Below are 20,306 nucleotides of genomic sequence, written 5' to 3'. Positions count from 1 at the left end.
TGCAATAAAGGTGTCGGAACACAGAGTGCACCACCGCTTGCTACATACGGGGCTGTGTAGCCACAGACCGTGGAAAAGATGGCAGCAAGGTGCACTGTGGAAAGCTGGCGGAGGCAGTGTGATGCTCTGGGCAATGTTTTGCTGGGAAAACTTGGGTTCTGGCTTTCATCTGAATGCTACTTTGATACATACCACCTACCTACAGTACACCCCTTCATCGCAACAGTATTCTATAATGGCAGTGGCCTCTTTCAGCAGGATAATGTGCCTTGAGACCCTGCAAAAATTGTTCAGGAATGGTTTGAGGAACGTGATAACGAGTTTAAGGTGTTGACTCGGCCTCCAAATTCCGAGATCTCGATCCGATCCAGCATCTGTGGGATGTGCTGGACAAACAAGTCCAATCCATGGAGGCCCCACCTCGCTACTTACAGGACTTAAAGGATCTGCTGCTTACATCTTGGTGCCAGATACCACAGCACACCTTCAGAGGTCTTGTGGCGTCCATGCCTCGACAGGCCAGAGCTGTTTAGGTGGTATAAGGGGAACTTCACAATATTAGGCAGGTGGCTTTGATGTTATGACCGACCAGTGTAAACGTAAGGTCAAGTTTAGATATGAACATTCCATTTAGGAATAATAAGCTATTATTAATAGGAAACAGATAAAAGTAGCTCTTAAGTACGGTTCATATCACATTACTACTTCAATTAACTGCTCATAAATTCTGGGAGGAAAAATAGCTTTGAACGTGTTCGTTCCAAATGGATATTACTTTTAACCCTTACATGTCACAATTCTCACTGTAAAAGGTGTAGCCTTCATATGGAGTAGGGCATAGTCATGATAATCTCACAATGCCAGTATCAGTGCCAGTACTACACAGGAACTGTGTCCAGTTATTTATTTTTTTTGAGAGATATTTCCTGTATGGTTAGTATGTAGTATGTTAAATTACAGACTGGTGTTAATCCGATTCTGTCGGATTAGCATATTACAACACAAATATGGTGTAGAGATGATATAAACGTTAGAAAATGTGAAGATACACACTCCAAAACTGAAACTGATACACGTGTATTTACCCATGTAAGATGTACTGCTGTAATCCATCTGTGTCAGTGTACAAACTGTCAGCACATGTATTGTTTATGTGTAACTACACAGGTATTAGAGACACTTAGTTTAACCCTCTTACCCCGCATGGCCGAAAAACCGGCTTGCCCGTCTTTGATCTATTCCAGTAAGGACGATATACCGGCTTGGTCGTCTATGCCAAATACGTGTAAGGCCGATATAGCGGCTTTACAGTGTAAACGTTATCCCCGTAAGGCCGGTGTACCGGCATTACTCGGCTATGATTCCTTACTTATTTAATTTTTTTTTTTAACCCGGAAGGTTGATGACGTCATGACACCACGACGTGATTACGTTATTACGCCGGCATTACGATGAAGATCCAAGCATGAATATTGATGTAATAGTAGAAGTGAACTAAAAATGCCAAAGCGCAAAGCTAATCATGTTCCAGCTAAAGTTACACCTACAGTGAACACAGGTACATCTAAAACAGTGGGAAAAAAACAACAACATACAGTTACACAGGCGAGAGCGAGGATTCTAGATAGTGACAGCAGTGAAAGTTCAGGCGATGTTGAAACCAAAATCGAAACTGATAGAGACGCAAACTCTCCTGATTAAGACCCTGATCCGTCTTCATCTTCAGCATCAACCAGTGCGACTGACACTGCAGGGGTCTGGAGTCATAACGGGACCATTTCTGTGCATTCGTGAAAACACTACCTGCCGGTCTGATTATCACCAGAAACTTGACTTTTGGCGCTAAAATGCATTTATTTATTTATTTATTTATTATTTACTTGAATTTATTCAAAGGCATTGACCACGCTGATGCTCGTATGGTACTTCTAAATGAGTAGAAGGATTTTAGCGAGCATTTTTCGTCATTTCTCTAGTTAAGAATTGTGCTCTAAGTGGAGTAAAAACACTGAACTGCTTCATTTTCAAAGTAATATTACACAAATACATTATTATAAGTTGTTTCAAGGCCTAAAAATGTTAAAATTAAAATGTTGATTTTAGGGCCAATTTTGGACTGGGAACTCAGGGTTGGCGTGCTGTTTCTATGGGGAATATAGGGTTGTGGGACATAATACTGTGGGAACTAAGGGGTAAGAGGGTTAAAGTAAAAGCTTTGGTCCTCCTATATCACTCCACACACACATACAGTACACACATAAAGCACACAGCCATACACTATTTACTTCCTGACCACTCAGGGAACCTGTGGGCTGGATGACTGTGGTCTGTTTTCATCAGCAGTGATAATAAAAGCTGCAGGCGGAGACAGCGTCTCAGTCCAGTGCTGCTCACGAGCACCACACACTGCCCTTTAGAAGACAATGCTTGGTGATGTCCTTACCAAGGGCTTCTTTGATCTTTCAATCTTGTAGGATTTTTTTGGGCAATCAGCCTGATTCAAAAGAACGATTCAAGTTAAGCAAAACAAGGAACTAATTAGACTGCAGGTTGGAAAAAAATAATGACTTTGCTACGTAATAGTTGTCTTCATTTTGAGGTACAGAAACGTAGCACGTTTATTCTTTCATCTTTAGAAGTTTTTTAGGCCTGTTGTGTTAATCATCCCATCCCACTAGCATCCCATCCCACTAGCACCTGAATATGCCGTGATAGGGCATGGTGTAGAGGGATGGGGCGAGCACTTCCAACCATCTAACTCATTAATTATTTGTTAAGAAGACCGTGATTAATGCTGGCACTGCTTGTGACTAATGACAGTTGGTCAGCTTGTTAAAGCTCAGCATATGGGACATTTTAAGAGCAAGCCAATGGGAGTACCTCAGTGGAAAGAGAGGTGGAAGACGTGCAAGAGCATCGACTGAAGGCATCATCATCATCAATATAATCTATTGCTTCCCTTAATATGTTTTTAGTGTACTGATCACATGCTCAGTGCATTGACGAGACAGATGATTGGGCATCTGTGACACAGGGGAATATATATATATATATATATATATATATATTTAAATCCCAAAAAGTCTTCAGCATGGATTCTACAAGAAAGCTTGTTAGGCAAACATTAACCTTTTGCACAATCAAACTAGCAAGTTAGTTTTACACCAAAGTTTTGCTTTTTTTTAAAAAAGTGAGAATTTTATGAAACAGCGTTTATTTAAAAGTACATAAAGCACAAGCTCGGAATTTCACGAGTGGGCACATGCAACCAAAGATCATTATTCAACATGTTAAATTTAGCATTATTACTCACAAATAGCATCAGCTTGGCTTTCTGCAGTCATGGAATTACCTCATGAGGTTCTCACGGCCCTCTTCCTATCTGAGAGGATCTCACGAGCTCTGTTATTCGGCAGCTGCGGCGTGAAGAGTGCGTCTTTCTGAAGGCTGCTGAATCACTGCACGACCCAGAGTGCTGCTAACGACTGCAGTCGTCATCGCTGAACGCACGATGACAATAGCTGGGGTGGGGGGAGGGAGAGGAGGACACATGCTTACAGATCATGAGAGAATACCAAGTTTCAGGAATGTAGAAGCAAAGTTTAGATAGAGTGGGATTAATTAACTGTGCGTAAACGGTATATAGACCGCAGATCTTATAAGTAGTAATCTTGTCTGACTCGTTCAACAACAATTCAGTATGTGATCAAGCAAGAAACTTGTCTCCACACCTTATCCGCCAGGTATGCCTTTATTTCCTAATGTAAACATGCGTTTAAATGAGTGTTTATGGAATGCATATTAAACTGTCAGTTTTTTTTATTGTGTACGTTCACCTGTGATAATGAGATTAGGTGTGTGCACTAAAGTAGTGATGGCTTGTGACACTCTGTGTGTAAGGAGTTTGCTGTAATAAAGTAACACCTGAAAGTATCTTCACTGTTTCCTTGTGGTTGTGTGCACATCTGAATGTGCCAGGGTATAAATGGCATTGTGTACGTAAGACAAGCATGAACAGTGGACAGAACAGAGAGAAAACTCGCAACAGCTTGATGTACACTTCTCATGGAAGAGAGAATAGATGTGAACTTGTACGTGTTTGTGCCCTGAAAGAGTGGCACACCTTGCTTTAGTGTTATTTTGAGGAAATATTGGTTATTGGTCATAGAATAAATCAGTTATTTTTGTTTTGTTTTTTTGTAATTCCATGTAGATATGTGATTAATTAATGCTAGGGTACTAGATTGCAGACAAAGAGTGCAGATAAATCTGTATGTGTGTGTGTGTGTGTGGTTTATATTTATGTTTTCACCCTGTAGAACAACCAGTTCCCAGTCGAAAGCATAGCTACCCTTGCTGTTTTGCGCTCCAGTCCAGCACTGCAGTTGTCCACCCCACAGCTTGTCTCTTGCCCTCGTGCGTACTTGTAGAGTAAGAGCTCACATAGGGGATCCTTTGTTTAGGAGGGTCTAGGCATGGCCGATGATTTACAAGCTGCAAAAGTCTCCACGCGATTGGCTGCCTGTGCCGTGTGCGCGTCGGTCAGAAGCATGCGTCAGGCGTCTGCGGCAGTGTGTGGCTGTTTCGCTCTGTGCTGATCATGCAAACCTGGGCAGCTCACTTCTCATCGAGCACTACAGCCACTTATTCTTCTAAATCCAAGGGAGGCAAGATGGCTACCTTTTAGGATTATGTTGCCTAAAATCGAGGGCTTGCCCCTAAGGAGCGACAAGGTATAACACTGGCTTTTCTTTCTTTTCTTTTTTTTTTTTTTTTTTTACAGCTATTGTCTCGAGGAGACAGAGGTGTTATAATTGTGGGTCTGCTCGTTTGCTTTGTGTGTCTGACTGTGTTTTGTTCTTATCCCTGCATCAGTAATGTATGATGGTTTATGTTATGATTCTTCTTTTCAGGTGAGCTGCAAAGATCTTTCCAAACCACAGAAAAAGAACAGCGTCTCCAAGGTAACGAATACCCACTTTTAGCTATATGAATGTTTTCTCTTTCTTTTTTTTTATAAATGTTTTTTTAAAATAATTAAGTACGGTTTTGGCACCTGCCGCTCTGTTCATTGAGGAATGCTGCATTTGTAATCCGCATGTGCTACGTTTATGCTGGCTGGCAGGCAGGAGCAAGCGTAAGATTCTCATCTGCGCTCTGTTTAGTCTGTTTTCTATTGAGTTCAGTGAAGTTGTGAGACAGGAAAGGAGTGCAGTATGAATGAAGCCACCACAAGCAGCTTCAGAGAAACTCTCACCAGGAAGGAAGCATGCTTTTTTAGAAGTCACATTGCACTAAAGACTTGATGCTCTGACATTGTGCATGCGGTGCAGTTTTGGCGAATTACTCTTTGAGGGCTTTCGAAAGGACTAGGAGAGCATCACGACACTTGTTAGTCGTGTCAAGGTAGGAGCAAGACCTTTTTTTCCCCCTCTCCAGATTTCAGAATTGCAACTTGAGATCTAAACCACAAGTGTAAATCTGTGACCTACTTGTTGTGTCTTTGATTCTCAAAATGTTAACTATGAATCTTTTGTTTAGCAATGGAAGGATTAAAGAGAATGTGTTCTTTAGGTCGCATGAGCTTTCTTCTGTTTTTTTTTTTCTTCTAATGGTGTATTATATTGTCTTCTCTCTTTTGTAAATGGGAAGTTTCGTCAGTGTGTGTAGTTAGTGAGATGCAAAAGATGTGAAGTCTCTCCTCTGTGTTTGGGTTGGACACGCCCACTCTGCTCTAACTTTCCCTGGTAACGCTTCCTCAGGGAGGCTTCTTAGAATTCTGTAGGCAATACGTGCACTGTTGCTAGGGGTGTGCGTGGGGGGTGTGTGTCGTTTGCCGTGTCTACGGTTTGTGTGTGTGTGTGTGTGTGTGTGTGAGAACAGGGTTGTTATTATCCTGAAAAGGAGTCAAGTGTGACTTTCTGGGTTTCAGTGCTTCAGACACAACAAACGAGAAACAAAGAAGCTGAGATGTGTGACGTGCTGAGAATAAGCAAATCATCTCCTTTATGCCAAGTGATCTGAACAAGCACTATTCGTGTTTTTACAGTAAACAAGAACACGTGATAAAACGAGTTATTTCAGTTTAGCTCCTGCTCACTGCAGATAATAAGAGACAACATGGGGTCAGAAACAATCACATTTCAGCCTTAATTTATGTGTCACGATTAGGTTCAAATCATTAAGATTTCGGGATATTAATTAACTATAGACATCAGGTTAACGCAGATGAACATAACGCATGGACCTCACTGATTATTGCGCTTGTCAGATTTATTTGCAGCTGTTTTTAGATCAGGTTCCAGAAATAAAGTGCATCAGAGTAGTTGGTTTATGGCGGGAGTACGTTTTCTGTACATACTACTAATGTGCACTTATTTGCTGTGATAAGTTTCTTTCAGCATTCCGTCATGTTGTTGGATTATTTGTGCAATTGACTTCAGAGAGATGCACATGAATATACTCAGCTCAGCAGAGTTCACAAGGTGCCTGGTCATTTCAATTTCTGATGTGTTCAACCATCATAGTATACTCTAAAAGCAAATCTCCACATGCCAAGTGTGACACCCAGTGCACACAGCAAAAAGAAGAAGACGCTTGGCGATTTGAAACGTTTTGAAAGTTATCTGAATGGGACGGGGAATAATCTTCCTTCACACAGGTCTGTGTGTATGTAAAGTAGGCTAGGAGTTTTATTATTTATTGGTAATTACAGCCGTCATTTGAATAACTTATGTTAAGGATGTTACAGTTTCTGGAGAAGCCTATGAGTTTAGCCTATGCTGATTACTTCATTGTGTTTTTTGTTTTGTTTTTTAGCTACCGTTAGCTGCAGTTTGAATGTTAGAACAGATTGCTAATGATAACGAGCTTGTTTAGTTCTTTTGTTTATTTATATTTGGTGTATAATGTAATACACTTTTATATTGAAGATATCAGTTCTTGCGATATATTTGAACCGTTAGTTAAAATGGAAAGGTTTCCGGGTCTGTGTTTGTTCAAATTAAAACAAAATATGAAACAACTGACAAATGCAAGTTACAAACTATGGGCAGTATCAAAGCCTTCTTGTAAACAACATCCAGTTGGTGGCCATCCTGCCAATTCTTTCCAGGCACTTATTTTTAGTCATGCAAGACCAGACCAAGACATAGCTGAGAAGAAACTTATATACCAGAAACATACTGACGGACGGATTCGAAATAGCTTTTAAAATCTGACAAAACTGTAAATAATGTGTGGTCTTTGGCTCAAATCATATGAAGGAACATTTTATTCAGTTTGCTTTAGCTACTGTGCCTTCATGTTTCTCTATAACTATTGCAGCAAAGGTCCTTGTATGTGTACATGTGTACAATGTTAGACTTGATAGGCTAGGTGTTTTCTGCAAACGTCTTTATTAACAGTTTAATTTTCTCTTTTTATTGACGAGGCAGGACTTACGTAATTCATTTCCTATGTTGCGTGCTACACATTCATTCACATTCAGTGTTGCGTGATACTGCATTCATGGGCTGTTTCCACTAAAACTGAAAAAGGCAAAAACAAAAGTGCATCTGATGATTCTGATCTTGGATTTAAGTCCACTGAGGTGAACGAGGAGCAGAATTAAGTTCAGCGCCACTCTCTAACAATTTGTTGTAACCAATTTCATTGCCAAAGGTCGTGCGTCATATTTACTACTTCAGCAAAAAATTAAGAATTTAAAAGAGTAATTGTTTTCATTCCTACCTAAGCTTCACACATCCTGCCAACAGTAGTATAAATTATTTAAATACTTCTAGTTAATTATGCAAAAGTTAAACGCTGATATTTTATAGTGACAAATAAATGTGGGTGGAACCCATATTGTTATGGCACTTTTCCACCGCACAGTACAACTCCCAAAAAGCCGAGCCGATAGTAAATGTGAGCCATGCACTGAGGGAGCAGGGAATTCTCCTTAATGAGTGGTTCTGTATTGTGCCTGAATAAATGTGTGTCATTTAATACATACAATGGGGGAAATAAATATTGAATGAGTCAACATTTTTTTCAGTAAATATATTTCCAATGAGGTTATTCAAATGAAATTTTCAACAGACATCAGTATTAACTCAAGAAATCCGGAAATATAAAGAATTCACAATTAAAGTCCATAAATAAACATTAAAGTCCATAAATAAAGTTATGTGTAATAAGGTGGAATGACACAGGAAAAAAAGTATTGAACACGTTAAGAAAGGCAAGGTAGGGCAAGGAACCAGCTGAAATCCGTAAGTAATTACACCCCCTATCTGTGCAAATGTATATCAGCTGGGTTAGAAAAATTGATGATCTATAAAAAAGGCTTTTCATTATTAAGGTGTCACACCAGAAACATTTATTGAGTTAATACTGATGTCTGGTGAAAATTTCATCTTAATAACCTGATTGGAAATATATTTACTGAAAAAAAATGTTGACGTGTCCAATACTTAATTACAAAAAAGGTTTCTGGCTTAGATTTTTACATCTCTCTCGTTACTGCTTTCCAAACAGACATTTAACGAAGTCACTCCTGTTGCAGTTGAATCAAGCTTAGTCATATTGAGCACTATGTAGGTTCTAGAATGCTGTTGTTTTACATCCTTAGTAGGGTCCATGTTCAGTGAACAGGAAAGGCATTTGGAATACGGCCTGACCGTGTATTTGTACAGGGCTTCGATAATACAACATTGTTCCTGCGTGAAGGTGAGTGGAAGATGCCACCCATGTTGAGGCGGCACTAAACTGCCATGGAAAAGCAAGCTCAGAAAAGTAAAGCGAGTCGAGTCGAGCTGTACCATGCAGTGAAAAAGTGGCTGTATACTAAGACATTTTGAGGTGCACACATGATTAACATGATTATCAAAGCTAGGATCAGTTTCACATCCTGTTAATGACAATCAGCCTTAATCTTTGCCTACTTCTCATTTATATATGACCACTGATTCATTCATCTTCAGTAACCGCTTTGTCGTGGCCAGGGTTGTAGTGGATCCAGAGCCTAGCCCCAGAAACACTGGACGACTGCAGTCCTGAGCGCTCTACACAAGAAAAATCTGGCAACTTCAGAGGTGTGAACTGCACTCAAGTAATCTGAGTGGGCTGCCCAAAAAAATCAACTTAACCACCCGCGTAACCCGAGTCTGAATACTGCAAACTTTCCCAGCGTAAATATTGATGTAACCTTTTGAACTCACATTGCCGATTAAGTCACTGACTCTGAATACGTTTCTATGGCAATAAAACTGATTAAACACATTAAACTTGCAGTGTTGTGGTGGTGGTCTTTTCTCTGAAGCATGACAAAAATTTAACTAATAAAAAAATCTGATTTTAAAAAGGGAACATTTTAAACTTGCAGGTCCATCCATCCATCCATCTTCTCTACCGCTTAATCCTTTTCAGGGTCACGGGGAAACCTGGAGCCTATCCCAGGGAGCATCCATTTGCAGGTCACAAAGTACAAATAATATCATAATATTATAATACAGTTCTGAAATTCTGAAGCTCTTCCAGTGCAATATGAATAGGCCATGAAAACATACAGTAGGAGCTGATTATTTACATGGGCTGTCTGTTCAGGTACTGGCCATGTTCCAGGGTTGGTTATGAAAAGTAGTTTCTGATGCTAGCTGCTTTCATTTCCCCCCCCCCCACTTCTGGATTACCTGCCAGAGAAGCTGATGACTATACTCTTCTGTTTTTTTTCTCCATCAGTAACAGTTGCAGGTGCTGGCTAAGTTATTGCCTCACTCTGCTTTTGGCACAGCTAGTCAGTTACATCACTGCATGTCCTGGCATAAAGGTTGTAAAGGTTATGTATACAATATTATACACAATCAATGTAATAACTCCTGGTGTATAATTCAGATCTTCAGTAAACAATAAAACCACAAGTGGGCTCAAAACCCTTAAATCCTTTTAAGTTTTTTGTGTACTTATTCTTAGATTTATGCAAGAAGGGAAAATATGTAATAGGTAAGAGCCTAATGTACTGTGTGAATTAAATTACAGCTACACTGCCTGAGCAATGTGTTATTGACTGTTGATGCTTTTTATACTTTTATTCTGTCGTGAAAATACCAATGTATGTGCTAGGTAAATTGGTGATGTATATAATATAAGAAGTGTGCAAAAACATTTTTCAAATATAAGATATAAAAATATAGATGACTGGGATTAGGCCATGAATGTCCAAAATCCAGTTGACAGCAGCACACAGTTTATATATTTAATTCCGCTGTAAGGACCTACGAAACACGGCCAAGTAATGCAATTATACAGGAAAATCAACAAACCATAGAGGAACAGTGACTATATTGTATGCACTCCTGCAATTACACTGAACACTTTGCATATTATTTTTTTAATGATGTCCAGTATATATTCTATAATAAGATTGTGAGTTAACTTTCTTGGTTTAAACTTCTTTCATTGGTCATATTGGTCTGTTTTTACTTTGGTTAAGTTTCTTACATTACCTAAAAAATCCGATTTTTTTCTCCTATAAGAGCTAACAGCAAAACCTGCCAATTATCACTTATGTTTGAAATTGTTGATTTTTTTTCCCCCTCCAATTAAATGCTCTTGTAATTGTGCTAGCAATGCCCTGCTTGATGGCAGCCTGGCACTTGACCGCTAACTTGAAACAGGAATAATGAAAATACAGAACTAACCAACACATTACATCACAAATTTTGCAGTATTAAATTCAGAGTGGACTTTTCCTTTAAGAATAACAAGACATACGTGGATGAGGTTTAAGGTGCCAGGTCAGAGCCAGAACAGGAGAAGACTAGTCAAAAGTGAACCATCAGTTATGGGAACTCCCAGACAAAGAGAGCAAAAACTTTTGAATGTATTCATTGACATGTCCTTATCAAAATGTGCATTTATTTGAGCTGTAGTCCTGCTGTGGCACCATCAGGTTGTTGATTTTTGATGGCCAGTAACAATATGTGCCACATCACTCCTATGCCAAGTTTAGTCATTATTCTGTTTTTCGTTGCCCAGGTTGAGTCACAGGCCATCTCAGTAAATGGCACTAGCTCAGAGCAGATGGAGGAGGAGGTGCCAGAGGACGAGGCATGTGATGTATCTCAAGAACACTCTGCTCCACCTGATTCGCCCACGCCTCTCCAGAACAGCCCTGCACCAACACCAGCTGAGAGCGAACTCCGGCCTGCTGTCAGCCAACAGGCACTTCCTACTCACTATGACTCTCACAATGGTGCTAAGCATGTAAAACCAAACACTGAGAAACATACAGATCCCACCAAAACACAGTCCGAGCCCCAAAGGACTTTGAACATGCTCACCAGCATTCAACCACCTAAGGCACTTCCTGAAAAGATGGAAAATGGAAAGATCAAAACGGAAGAGCCAAGCATGGTGGCAGATGAACAAATCACATCCCACTTAGGTAGTAGTGTCTACTTTGAAGATGCTTTGTCTACACTAGCAACTGTAGTATGTTCCGCCATTCCTGATAGGAAGGTTTTGGAAGAGAAGCTATTTGGTCCAGAGACCTCAGATATCTGTTCTTTAAAAAGTGAAAATGAAGAACCGTATCAGAGTCATAAACACCAAGAACAGACTTTTAACAGTCCAGAAAATGATGATAACCCTCATCTTAAAGACTCAGTTGCACTGTATTTTCCTAATATCCAGTCTTTAGTTGAGCATAGGAGCTTAAGCATTGATCAGGCCATAGCTATTGCGGCCTTAACCGAGTTGGCAGCTACCCCAGAAACCGTGCCCTTCAAAATAGATCATCAGGGTCAGAACCTTCAGAATGAAAGCACATTGTCCACAAACTTTGCATCAAACAAGCCTATACCTCTTCAAGAAGCTAAATCTATATCAGAGGTTGTTTCCAATAAAGTCCCAGTAATTAGTTCATCATTGCATCAGACATCTGTTATTTGCAGTCCATTCAACAGGCAAGAAAATTCCACCCACCGCAGCACACCCACCCCCCACAGACTCTCTTTACATGATCTCTTAAAGGCTAGCTCAGAATGTGAAAAAATCTTGCACACCCAAGAGCATGGAAGATTAAGTCAAGCACTTTGTAAAACAGAGAGGATAGATGGCACTTTTAAAAAGATCAAACATGTTGATAGAACACATAGCTCAAGGAGGAGAGATGAAGAGGAGGTTGCAGCCCAGTTGGTACAACTTGCATTTATGATTGAATCACAGCACAAGCCAGTATCTTCTGAAAACAGCCCACCCAAGGGAATGCCAGTTCAGACTACAAAATACAATCATCACGCCATTGGGCAACATTTAAAAAGGCAAAGGAAACCAAAATCAACCTCCTCAAGTCCAAGGATATCAAAAAAGAGAGCCACTGAGATTGAGGGAGGGAATCACAGGATACCACTAGCCAAGAGATCACCCAATGGCAAAGCACTTCTCAAGATGAAGGGTAAAAGGGAGGCCTTGCAGCAAAAGGCAAAATTGCACTCCAAAAGGAATCCGTTTCTGCCCCAGACGCAAATAGACTTGAAAAAATACCTAGGACATGCTAATAATGAAAATAGGCGACTTTTCCATTTCAGCAACTCCCATAAGAGAGAGCACTTAGACCTGCAGGCTCTCATGAGCTCTGGGAACCAGAACACTCAGCATTTCAAAACAGACCATGCAGCTCTGGGTCACTGCCATGGCAACCAGTGTCCACCAAATGGATATTGTCATAGTCTCACAAATGGCCACCTAGGTGCTACCCAAGGCCAGAGGCATGAATGTGAAGAACATTTTATTTCTCAGGTATCGAAAACCCACAGTGTGCTGAATCATGGTGCTAAATCACAAGCCCCCTGTGCCATGCCTAATGTCCAAAGGCCAGACCCATCAGTGAGTCCAGGGAGGCAACATAAAGCAAACAGTCTCAACTACGAGCCACGTCAGGCTTCCGCTGATCAGAACGGGTATTACGAAGTAGAGACATCCGGCTCTGTGACCGTGTTGTCCATGTCAGCTCAACATATGGAAAATGGTGGTGTAGAATGTCCCGGAGAACACACTCCCACCAAGCACACGCTCAACAGCTTTTTGGAATCTCCATTAAACTTTCTGAACACCCCAACTAAGAATCTGATCAACACTCCCTCAAAAAGAATATTGGACCTCCACTCCTGTGACTGTATGGGTAAGCTGTAAAACATCACTGATGAATTTTAAAAAGATCACAAACACCATTACTAGGAGGAATAGTTCATAAACACCATTGCATTTTTTATATTTATTTGTAGATCAAATCATTGAGAAGGAGGAGGGCCCATACTACACGCACCTTGGATCTGGGCCAACTGTAGAGGCAGTACGAGAGATGATGGAGAACAGGTGTCATAGTTTAATCTTAATCTCTTTATTGCAGAAATGTGATCATCTTTCCTTCTGAGGGGAAATGATGTACGAAGTATGAAAGATACATTTGAAGAATCAAATGAATCGAGAATCAATTAAATATAAGCTAACATGGACCTGTTAGACCGTTTTGATGCAACATGACACGGTATAATAACAACAAACTGTTTTTAATTCTTTAAAATGGTTTGTTTTGAAGAATGAGAGGATAAGCTTTCTTCACTGGGACTGATAGGTAAAGAGAAGCATAGAAGATGAGTAAGCGAAGAGAGTTTCTCTCACGCTCTTTCTTTACTGCAAAAGGAAATTCATTTGAGAGCATGTCTAAATAATAAACACTTTATTAAATGACACAATTAAATAAGTACACTAGTTACCTATATGAATTCAGTCATGATTTTCTCCCAACTATTGTCTAATACTTGATTTTTATTCATGCAACAACTTGAATCTTTGTAAAACTGCACACAGAAACACCAGTTTGTAGAAGCAGAAAAGCAAAACCTGGTTCTCATGCACTATTGAAGTTACACAGGAAGCCACTTTTCTGTGCTGAAGGGGCCCAGCAAAGTGACTTTTACCACACTATACACTACACTGACCTCCTGCAGGCTGATGTCTGTGATGCATTTAGGTGTAGCATGTAATGTAATCCCTTCTCAGTCTCTACAACCACATTTTTTTCCATTTAGGTATGGGGAGAAAGGCAAAGCCGTGCGCATGGAAGTGGTGGTATTTACAGGAAGAGAAGGGCGGAGCTCACAGGGTTGTCCAATAGCCAAGTGGGTAAGTGACCTGTGGAAAATACATTTGATTTAAATTTTATTTCCCCCAGATGAAAGGATTAAAGTGTTTTTGTTGGTGGATATGGGTATATTGTAAGTTTAGCAGTTAGTCAGCATTTTCTCCACCCAGTATACTTCCACCTTAACTGTGATTATATACAGTATATTTCTCAAAATCAATGTCTCCAAGATAGCAATCATTTAATTAATTTATTGTCTTACTTTATTCTTAAACATAAAACAGATGACAGGCTGAAACTACTAACCGTGAAGAACTGAAGAACGCAATGAGCACAAAAAAGGAAAAGGTTAATTATAGAGTCTAACTGTGTATACGCACAACTCCTGTGCCTGATAGACTCAAACCAGCACAGCACACAGTACCATGACATTGTCAGCACTGAGAATGGTCCATTACCCAAAAACGGAGGGTGCTGTAGTGCTATAGGGTTACAGTCAGTAAAAATGGCAGACGAGTTGAAGTTCAACCTCAGTTTCTGACAGCGCCACTGCTGGTTACATATTTTTGGTTGATGGACTATTGTCATCCTAGCAGTGACACTGAGTGACAGTCAAATCCCAGCAACATTTTTGCACCTACAACACCAGCACCACACACATTACCAAGCCTTTGCAATGGCATTGTCACTGATGTACTCAGAATCAGGGCCATTTCTGGGCATAGGCAAACTAGGCGGTCACAAGGGGAACCACCAGCTTGGAGGCGCCGATGAGCATCCCAACGCCCCCACCCCCACCAGACTCACCCACCCAGAAGAAAGAGAGTACCAGGGGTATAACCTGGCCTGGACATTCGGACCTATAGACCCGAACAGTTTTTCTTTAGCCCCAAATAATTTTCCACTCGGAGTGGTTTGCCACTACGTAACTGAATGTCGGTAAAAGAAGACGGCGGTGTTGTAATTTTGTATCTTCGGTGAATGAAGTGGTGTATTTTATCTTCAGTGAATGGAGGCGAGACCAATCAGACAGAGTTTACAAGAAAATATGTGGAAATACTCGTGTCGTTTTGGCTGACGGGTCTCAATTCTGCCAAAGGCTAGCTTACACAGGCAGTTAGTGTGAGGGGAAAATGGATATGCAGCGATTTTATTTTATTATTTTTTTACCAGTAAACTGAAACATTAACAAGGTGTGTAAATGTTTATACAAGTTCCAGTGAACAAGTTACATGAACATGATATGAGCAGAGCATAAGAAGAGATAATGTACTTTGAATGGCACTGTAGCAGCTAAACCCTGACAGTGATAGCTTAGTTGTGCCTCCTCTTGGCTAGTGACACCAAAACTAGTCTAGTCTCATGTTATATAGCCAAAAAGTGTTATATTTTAATTGGTCTGGTTGTCCTGCAAACAGTGAGAACACATGAGGCAAGTTTTATGATAAATCCAACTTTTTGTCTGATCATGTCATACATGGACAGCTAAGTTACCACCGCTTCCATACAACAAAACCTTAGGCTAGTAACTGAGCTGAGAACATTGAGCTGGAGAATTGACCATTATTTTTCTCATGCTTTACTACCTATATCATCGAGGTGGGAATTGTGGTTCATATCAAGTAGTTCCATCAGCAAGGTTTTTACAACCAGATTATGAAAGTTTAGTCACTTTGGGTAGTGTTTGCCTTTCATTCATGAAATTGCAATTGTATTATGGGTTTTGAGGATTTTCCATCACATAGGCCTAGTAATAATGGAAATAGGTGTCTGATATGATGCTGATTTGAGACATTCAAGTGGCTGGATTATTCATGTGCAGATTATATGGTATATCAAATCCAAATCTCAAGTTTTCACATTTTTAAGGCAATTAGCCCTCACATGCAAGAAAAAAATGCCTGGAAACAATCAATTTAGAAGTATGTTTTTAAAAGTTTTTGACGGAGAAGTACCTGGGCTCAGCCCCGGATGATTAACAGTCCAGTTAACGACCTTGTGGAATACAGCACCTTTTATTATTATTATTATTATTATTATTATTATTATTACTACAGTCAGTAATTGTGATTCCTTTTGAAAAGTACAATTGTATAGCAGTTGTACCTGACAAAATGGCCAATGAATATTGATAATAGGCATGTGTATCTTTATCAATTGATAAGTGCATTGTGTATCGTGCATTGATGAGTACAAGTTAAGCTGAGTGCTAGGTGAGAATAAATAGGGCATACATATCTAGTTGCTTGTAATGATAGACACTTGGGAGAAGGTTTAGGCTTTATGTGCTGGAGTTTTGCTGGAGCAATCCCAAACAGCAATCAGGGAAAATCCAAGAGAAGTATTCACACAAAACAAAGGTCATACACAGAAATGGCAGAATTGAATCAGTGAATCAGAACTTACCTAATAAAGATATCGGCGATACCTCACAATGCAGGAATGAGTCATTTATTTTAGTCCATAGGGTGCTTCTCATTTCTTATTTATGCATCCTCCTTTCCTTTCCTCGCTTCCTTTTCTTGGGTCTTAGCCCCACCCCCTTAGGATATGAGGGAAGGATGCAAGGATGAGATGTGAGGAGAGAGGAATTGAAGCAGGTCGAATGGAATATCCTCGCTCTCTCAAGCGTCACTTAAAAGCGACGTCAATTAATGATGACTGTGCTCAGCTGGATGACCTCACTGCGCTTCAGAGATCTGCCATTATGCTTAATTTTTTTAATGTGCTGTTATGTTGTTTGAGCTTGGTTAATAACAACATTCTTAATAAAGCAAAATGCATTGATAGTATGTGAAATGTCTGGGTTATTCAACAATGAATGAATAAACAATACATAAATTATCGCATCTTTTGTGCAGCTTTGCGTATCCAAACATGCAAGTATCAATTAATTACAATACTCATTGTAAGCATATTTTTAATGAATTATATTTAACACAAAATTCCTTCACATCAGCAAAGGACTTTTTGTTTGAGATTGTGGCATATGTAAAGCAGGAGGGGAATTTATACGTGTGCCAGGTTTTTCGATAAGAAACACTTCCACATAGGATACACCTGTGTATCCTCGCTCCTAGCTACTCTGGAAACTTCCTCACTCCTCATCTCCTTGCGGTGCAATTAGAGAATTCATATGTCCTTCAAGATGGTTGACGTTGACCGGGTCACGGGCTGGAGGACACGAGGAAGCATCAGTTTGAGTATTGAGAAGCACTTCTAGACTAAAAAAATGGAAATGTATAGAGAACAGGAAGGGTGTGTTCAGTACTCACAACTCTCTGCTGTTGTAGAGGTGTCGTGGCATGAGCTGGTATTATACTGTTAAACAAACCAAATGGAGTTGAGTGGAAACTGTATATATGCTATAAGAGTTACTTAGGTGTGTCACCCATGGCAAATTTTACCAGCCCTAGTTATGCCCCTCAGGTTATCCGTCGGGGCAGTGAAGAGGAGAAGCTGCTGTGCCTGGTGCGTAAGCGTGCAGGTCACCGCTGCCAGAATGCAGTGGTGGTCATCCTCATCCTAGCCTGGGAGGGCATCCCACGCAACATGGCTGATAAACTGTACCAGGATCTTACCAAAACTCTCTACACATACGGATCGCCTACCAACCGCCGCTGCGCTCTCAATGAGGAGTGAGTCAAGAACTGCACACAGCACAAAGAATGCCCATGATTCATACACACACACACAGATGAACCACACATGAGTGGTTATTTAAGTATCACAGATGAGTGAGGGCTGCTAGTTATCATTTGTTAACTAGACAGTGTTAGTCTATGATTAATATTCCTCTTTTCACCCTTTTTTTTTAACCTGCCTCCTCAGTCGTACCTGTGCTTGTCAGGGTCTGAACCCAGAGACCTGTGGAGCCTCATTTTCTTTTGGCTGCTCATGGAGCATGTACTACAATGGCTGCAAGTTTGCACGCAGTAAAGTGCCACGAAAGTTCCGGCTGCAGGGTGACTTCCCTGAGGAGGTAAGAGCAGTAAACCTTCACTAAGTGGACTTCATAGTTTTAAGAGGTGCTTTTTTATTGCTGATCATATTGGCCATGGGGTTTATACATGTATGACATGAAAAAAAAAAAACATCATGGGTTATATCATTCAATGCAAACTCTGACATACAATATGACTGATAATGAATATGACTGAAAGGACTGTACAATTAGTACAATTACATAACCAAATGTACCTAGATTATTTCAGAAGAAGCATATGTCCTATTCCTTTCACTTTTTCATCATAAATTATGTGTAGCTTCTATTGTTCATGTATTCCTATGGATATGTAGTTGGGGGGTGATAGCAATGCAGATTTATTTGAATGTGTACATAAGTGCATGGTGTGAGCTTAAACAGTATACAGTGCATTTGTCTAATGTGGAAATGTGATAATGCACGAACACTGTTGGTTTAGGATAAAAGTGATGCCAGTTTATGTATACGTACATAAACAGTCACTTTTACTCTTCTTTAAAGGGAATAGCAGTTCTACAAATAAAAACTCCACAAAAAATTAAAATATATACTATATGCATATAAACCATCATTTTTACTATTCTTGTATTAATCTCTTATTACAGCAGACTAAGCACATATGTGCTGAACATGTTTGGTAGAATCTGTGAGGTAGATCAACATCCTCATTCACAAACTGTGTTACTGCGCTCATGTTTCCCCAGCATGATTCACGTACAATGTTGAGGTGTGTAAGGGATCCATTGTTAAAACACAAAATCGTAATATACACTTTTTTTCCCAACAGGAGGAGAAGCTTGAAAGCAACCTGCAGAATTTGGCAGAGGATGTGGCTCCGGTGTATAAGAGACTTGCCCCTGAAGCATATGAAAACCAGGTATAACCATAATGCCAGTCAAATAATTAAGTTGTAAACTTAATGCATTACACAACGCTTAAAGTAGAGGGAAATCACTAGTATTGTAAGAGCCTGTCTGAGCAAAAAAGGGGAGAAATGAGCTCTGCAGATGCTAATCGATTATTAGTGCAAGTATCAATACATTTTATCCACATTCTCCATGTTGACAGTATTCAGGATTAAAAATTTCTGCTGACTCACTGTGAAGGCTGATACCCTGTAGTGAAATAGAAAAGCTGAGTTGACTGGTGTCCTTTTAGGTGCGGCAGGAAGAATTGGGGCAAGACTGTCGTCTGGGCACAAGAGAGGGTCGTCCATTCTCTGGTGTGACGGCGTGTGTGGACTTTTGTGCTCATGCTCACAGGGACACACACAACCTGACCAACGGGAGTACTGTGGTGAGCATTGCACATCATTTATATAGGGTTATATTCAAAGCAGAGGTAAGCACACGTAGTGAGGATTTAATACCGAAATTTCCCATATGGGTATTCAGACGTCATATGTAATTGCTGCAGTAACTACTACAGGAGTTTGCTGAAAACACGTCTCAATGCCGCACACTTCTGAGTGTGAAATTAAGCACGTTTTTCTTGCTGGATATCACCTTAATTGAGAGGCAGTATTAACTCCAGGCTAACTGTCTGTGTGTGATGTAACTCCAAACTGTCATGTTGAAACATACGTTTTGAATATTGTAAATACACAGAAACTATTGAATGCCAATTGACTCCAATATTAAAGATTTCTTTTTTCAGACATGCAGAAAACTCTGCATTATTTGACCAGTGAACCTGTTGAACCATGTCAATAAAAAAGTATGCTCTACCACTTGCAGGTGTGCACTTTAACTAAAGAGGATAACCGTGCGGTGAGAAACATTCCAGAAGATGAGCAGCTTCATGTCCTGCCTCTCTATAAGATCTCAGAGACTGATGAGTTTGGGCGGGTCGAGGGCCAGAGGGCTAAGATGGAGACTGGAGCCCTGCAGGTGCTCTCATCCTTCCCACGAGAAGTACGTATGCTGGCTGAGCCTGTCAAGTCTGCCCACAAGAGAAGACTAGAGGCCAAGAGAGAGCGAGAGAAACAAAGCAGCCAGGAAAAGAAGCAGGTCACCCCAGCAAAAACAAAGAACGAGCCTCTCAAAGGTATTGTCAGTAGTGCCATTCTTTTACTGTCTATCCGTGATTCACAAAACCGGTTATGTTTGTGTGATACTCTTAATAGCAGAGGATTAGCCATTGAATAGCCAATAGAAAATAAGAAGGCGAGACAGTGGAATTATTGTTCAGTAA

General features: G+C 40.2%; 1 protein-coding gene and 1 long non-coding RNA gene across 4 annotated transcripts in view; one reads left to right on the top strand and one right to left on the bottom strand.

The window, feature by feature from the left end:
- tet1 (tet methylcytosine dioxygenase 1) overlaps window positions 1–20,306 on the top strand; it is a 41,457-nt gene that overhangs the window by 17,443 nt on the left and 3,708 nt on the right. For 2 of the 3 annotated variants that reach the window (XM_017464534.3, XM_047154242.2), the window contains exons 3-11: window positions 4,914–4,964; window positions 11,020–13,165; window positions 13,269–13,359; window positions 14,076–14,169; window positions 17,558–17,766; window positions 17,960–18,110; window positions 18,901–18,990; window positions 19,272–19,409; window positions 19,850–20,159. In XM_017464534.3, the coding sequence (XP_017320023.1) occupies window positions 4,914–4,964; window positions 11,020–13,165; window positions 13,269–13,359; window positions 14,076–14,169; window positions 17,558–17,766; window positions 17,960–18,110; window positions 18,901–18,990; window positions 19,272–19,409; window positions 19,850–20,159 (3,280 nt within the window). Of the gene's footprint in view, window positions 1–3,114; window positions 4,734–4,913; window positions 4,965–11,019; window positions 13,166–13,268; window positions 13,360–14,075; window positions 14,170–17,557; window positions 17,767–17,959; window positions 18,111–18,900; window positions 18,991–19,271; window positions 19,410–19,849; window positions 20,160–20,306 lie in introns of those variants that run through there. The other variant, XM_017464535.3, reaches the window with a different exon arrangement.
- Window positions 17,149–17,562, bottom strand: LOC108263575 (uncharacterized). The gene is made up of 2 exons (XR_001812208.3): window positions 17,404–17,562; window positions 17,149–17,302 (listed from the first exon to the last, which is right to left on the bottom strand). It is a non-coding gene; the product is annotated as an uncharacterized LOC108263575 (long non-coding RNA).

Source organism: Ictalurus punctatus, chromosome 3, assembly GCF_001660625.3.
Source record: "Ictalurus punctatus breed USDA103 chromosome 3, Coco_2.0, whole genome shotgun sequence".
Classification (NCBI taxonomy): Eukaryota; Metazoa; Chordata; class Actinopteri; order Siluriformes; family Ictaluridae; genus Ictalurus; species Ictalurus punctatus.
The sequence above is the reverse complement of the archived record's forward strand: the minus strand, read 5'-3'. Positions and strand labels throughout refer to the sequence as shown.